This window comes from Myotis davidii, unplaced genomic scaffold (assembly GCF_000327345.1).
Source record: "Myotis davidii unplaced genomic scaffold, ASM32734v1 scaffold376, whole genome shotgun sequence".
NCBI lineage: Eukaryota > Metazoa > Chordata > Mammalia > Chiroptera > Vespertilionidae > Myotis > Myotis davidii.
The window spans coordinates 1,282,789-1,287,841 of record NW_006288121.1 but is presented as its reverse complement, the minus strand read 5'-3'; the positions used below and the strand labels follow the sequence as shown (position 1 = coordinate 1,287,841).

Below are 5,053 nucleotides of genomic sequence, written 5' to 3'. Positions count from 1 at the left end.
TTTGAGGCCTGGCTCCAGGTCTTAGGACTCCGCTGCTGAAAGTGGGTTTTTGGCCTTTGCTTACAATGTTGTGATTCTGCTGGCTGAAGTCCCATGGTATTTGTTACATAGTTGCTTAAAGTTGCAGCTGAGAGGCTTGAAGCGGCAGGCGGGGAACGTTGGAGTCCTCCGTCACTGAAGGAAGCAAGCCTCATGTTCAGTTTAAGCTGCCTGGCTGCTGGCCGCCATCTTGGCTGGTAGTTAATTTGCATATCGCCCTGATTAGCCAATGGGAAGGGTAGCGGTTGTACGCCAATTACCATGTTTCTCTTTTATTAGATAGGATTATTGTACTATTTTCCAGACAAACAATTATATGAGAAATATGTACGAGTTCATTAATGGAAAATCTATAACATGGAGAGAAAATGATTGAAACCAATCCTTAGGAAAATATAAGGTGTAGCTTGAGAATAAAACATCTCTGAAGGTAACTGAGAGGTTAATAAAGTCTCCAAAACATTGTAATTACAAGGCAAACAATTTGGTTACTAAAACCCCTCAAATATAATGAAATTACAGTTTAACTTCAGACATGATTTCCTAGTATTTTTCATGTGATGAGACATGAACACAACTGATCCAAACCTTTTTACCATTTTCACAAAGATTTTAAGGGTAATTACTAGCAAAGATTTACAATAATTTCTTCCAGTGTTAATATATTTGAGAGTATACAATTGAGGGTATTTTGGAATATTTGTTGAAATGAAATGCTGATTTCATTGGGCAGTACATATTGTTGGTGGGTTTTTCAGTAAATAGGTTTGAAAATAGTCATATATTAAAATATTCTTTCTTACCAGGATAGAGGGTACAGTCCATAAAAGACAAATCATCAATTGCAATGTCTCCCGTGAAGCCATCTCCCACTGAAGCCTCCACCAAAATCTAAGAAAAATAGAAGAAATTTATTGTCATTCTAAAGGAAACTAATTTATGAAATCCGATAGATGAAAAAGAATTCAGAATTTACCTAAAGAAAACTCTCTTCTGAACCATTAAGAAATATTTTACAAGAGTCTTCATAAGTAGCATCTTGCCTCTACCTGAATAATCCTAGTCACGAGAAGCTCCTCACTGCCCGGAACCCATGGAAGCCAAGAAGCCCATGTCAGATTGATATCTACTTCCCTATAATTTTCTACCTCTATTTCTACACTTGCCCTGTTTTCCTTTGATCCTTTAAGTATTTGAAGGCAAATTATTGTCGCCTTTTCCCACCTTTGCCCTAAAGTTCACATGTTTCCAAGGTTAGACTTCATCCTTTGAGAAATCCAATTTGCTGCCAGAGGTACTTGCTAGAATGTACATATTGAAGAGCTTTAAAATTTTTCTCACAACGACCTTATTCTGTAACAACTTATGAAACTGGCCGGTCGTTATTAGATCTCCTTCTGAACCACATTAATCACAGTGAACCCAGATGACATCTGTGCTTTTACAGGAGCTGCAATTCCACCAAAAATATAGTAAAATGTGAAATACTGACAAACCACTGCAGTGTATGGCAGATTGTGATTAGGGCTGAGATTTACTGTAATAGAATTAATCATGATAAATTATTTTAATATTTATGCAAATATGTTGAATACTTACTAGGAATCCAGCTATAATTTAATAATGAACTTCAAGTAAACTCAAACTGTAAAAACATGTTCTCTTTTTTTACTATTAGATGAATATATGTTTCTATTTCATTTTTCCTCACAAATGATATATGTGGGAGTAGAAATTTTAGTTCATTTTTTAAATTACAAAAATCAAAAGTTATCTCATATATTGTTTATTGATGTTTTAGTTAAAGTTTTAAAAGGTCAAATTAATGACCTCAAGCCTCTTGACATCTTCTTCCAACTTCCCAGTTTTTCTTGAGAACTACCAGATTTCCTCCCTGATTTGTTGCTAAGGGACTTAATGTGGGAAAGGTTGATGCATCTACAAATGGGTAAATATAGTCCACCTGATATTGCTGGAGGAACATTTAACAGTGGTATGCAGGAAGTGTCCCACTGCTTTACAAAGGCTCACACCAAATATAAAATGCACTCTTCTTTTTACCACCAGCAGGATTCAAAGAAATTAATAGGCAGATAAAAATACTTTGTACAAAATCATACAACTATTCTAATAAACAAAAAGAATTGAGCAGTACATACTGTTAAAATATATTGTTGTTTTGTAGAAAATAAGACTGAAGTTGGGTAAACAAGAGGAAAAAGTTATAAAAAAAGACCAATTAATTACTAATACATTTCTTGGATCATTCTGTATCTATCTCACTGCAGTACCATACAGAATATGCTAACAGAAGGCTCACAGGTGGAACAAAAAAGAAAAACTAAGATATATAAAAATAAACACTATTGACTTGGCTATCCAGCTTATGATTATCTTAATTAATTCATGAGAATAGATAGAAAATTGATATCAGAATTCCAAAATTAATTTTAATTAAAACTTATTGGGTGATATTGGTTAATTAAATTATATAGATTTCAAGTGTACATTTCTATGACACATCATCTGTATATTGCAGTTTTTACCATCCAAAGTTATATCTTCTTCCATCACCATATATTTGACCCCCTTTACCCTTTACTACCACAACCCCATACCCCTTCCCTCTGATAACCACCATACCGTCATCTGTGTCTATGAGTTTTTGTTTGCTTGTGTTTCTTGTTTGTAAATTGTTCCAAAGTCTATAAAAAGCATACCTGCGCATATAAATATCTGTAAGATTATTTTAGTATATATACATATATTTAGTTCCATTCAAATGTCTGGGATCAACTGTTCCAAAGTATTCCTTTTGTTAAAATATTGGTCATTTGTAAAAATTACAAAGTTTCTCATTTGTGGGCCACACCCAGTAAGCAGCATTTCTGAGTGGATACTATCTACATGGGCTTACTTGCATTGGAGTTTATTTCATATCATATGGAAAGCATTGCTTCTGTCAGCATCCCGTGCTAACGGGAAGACAGCTGAAATAGTCTGAGGCAAAGGACAGTTGGGTCTTGCTGTAAGGCACAATTTAATCATAATGTTCACCAAAATATCTTCAACTTCCTACTCCTCTAAATGGTAGCATTCTTAAGAAAAAGTGAACAATGGTTTCAAGATGAGATACTAAACATGTCAATTTGTATATATAATTGCAGCCTTTTTTGGATATTAAATAGCCTATTTGATAACAAATCACATCTTTAGAAAAAGTTATGAATGTTGAGGCTTAATTCTATTTTTAAACTATATTTAATTTAGTTTTGCAAAAGGCTTTGCAAAGTATCCTAAGAAACTAGTCCTAAGAAAATAATCACAAAGAGAGTGAAACCAAGTTCTGGAAAATATACTTTCACTTCTGGTGGTTTTCCCAGAATAAACAGAAGGATATTCAATTATAAACATTGTTGTAAGATAGCATTGCAATTCTGAAAATTAGGGAAGCCAAATTTTACTTCTAAATTTCACTAGTAACTTACCGAATGACTTAAAGAAAAATTCCAGTTTGGTCTAAATGGCCTGGATTATCTGTAAAGGTCAATTCTACTTACATTAGAACTATTGCTGGTTTGGAAACTTTATAAAGTAACCTAGCTCTTCTAAGTTGTTTTTTTCATGGGCTACCTCATGCTCAAATAAATATGGAATGGCTTTGTCAACTACATTGAAACTTTTAGGTCTAATATAACTAAAGACTCAAATATTAAGGCTCTAGAGCAGTGGTTCTCAACCTTCCTAATGCCGCGACCCTTTAATACAGTTCCTCATGTTGTGGTGATCCCCAATTTCATTGTTACAAATTGAACATAATTAAAGCATAGTGATTAATCACAAAACAACATGTAATTATATATGTGTTTTCCGATGGTCTTAGGCGACCCCTGTGAAAGGGTTGTTCAATCCCCAAAGAGGTCGCGACCCACAGGTTGAGAACCGCTGCTCTAGAGACTCACCTCAAAACATTCTTTAAGAAAACTCTGAGTTATTGACTAAAAATTTTAAATAATATGGAATCTATTGTCATAATACATTTAACAAAATGAAGTCATAATTTTTATCAAACTACAATTTCCTATCTGTATTTTTGTGGGATATGTATGTGTGTGTGTGTGTGTGTTTTGTAGGCTCTATTAATTCATAAGATAGAAAAATAGAATTAATTCAACTTGTTAACTATGTTAGCCAGGATGTATTTGAAAAAGAATACAAAATTTCAGCATACTATATCAATGTTTAATATAATACATCTCAGAAAGACTCAAATGAAAAGAATTCTCATTTAAAATTTATAAAAGCTTATCCTGTGCAGAGAATCTGGAAGTCCAATGTATTGCTGGTGAGAATTCAAAATGGGACAGCCACCTTGGAAAATGATTTGGCAACTTCTTATAAAATTAAACACATTTCCATATGACGTTGCAATCCCACATCTAGGTAGTTTACTCAAGAGAAATAATACATGTCCAAATAGAAACCTGTTCACAAAGTTTACAGAAGCTTTGCTTATGATGTCTAAAATTTGGAAACAACCCAAATACCCCTTAATTAGTAAATAGATAATGGAAATTGTGGTAGATATAGACAATGGAATACCATCCTACATAATAAAAGCCTAATATACTAAGTGTCCATTCGTCCAAAAGTCTATATACTTTATCGACCCATTTATATAACATTCTAGAAAAAGGAGAATTATAGGAAAAGAAATCAGATTAGTGTTGCCAAGGGCTCAAGGGAGGGAGAGGGAATTAACGACATAGGAGAATGGAGAATGGAGAATGATGAAAATATTTTCTATCTTGGTTGTTGAAGGGGCGAGTCGTCGCGGGGCCTATGTGGGCCAGCCGCCGGGCCCCATGAGACACAGCCTGACCACGCTGCTGGCGGCCTCAGGCACCGACTCCCCAGCCCACAGCGGGAGCCTGGCACAGGCCGCCACCCGCCCGCCGCCCCCTGCAGTGGTGGCGGGGCGGGGCGTGTGCCCTTGCCCAAGTAAATGGAAGAT

At 35.0% G+C, this 5,053-nt stretch overlaps 1 protein-coding gene and 1 long non-coding RNA gene across 2 annotated transcripts in view; one reads left to right on the top strand and one right to left on the bottom strand.

Annotated features, from left to right (window-relative positions):
* The window catches only part of MALRD1 (MAM and LDL receptor class A domain containing 1), a 649,080-nt gene that overhangs the window by 438,343 nt on the left and 205,684 nt on the right, over positions 1–5,053 (bottom strand). Inside the window, exon 20 of the mRNA XM_006759937.1 lies at positions 843–930. Coding sequence (XP_006760000.1) covers positions 843–930 — 88 coding nt within the window. The remainder of the gene's footprint in view (positions 1–842; positions 931–5,053) is intronic.
* The window catches only part of LOC107182507, a 9,019-nt gene continuing 8,089 nt past the window's right edge, over positions 4,124–5,053 (top strand). Inside the window, exon 1 of the long non-coding RNA XR_001513223.1 lies at positions 4,124–4,134. This is a non-coding gene — a long non-coding RNA (uncharacterized LOC107182507). The remainder of the gene's footprint in view (positions 4,135–5,053) is intronic.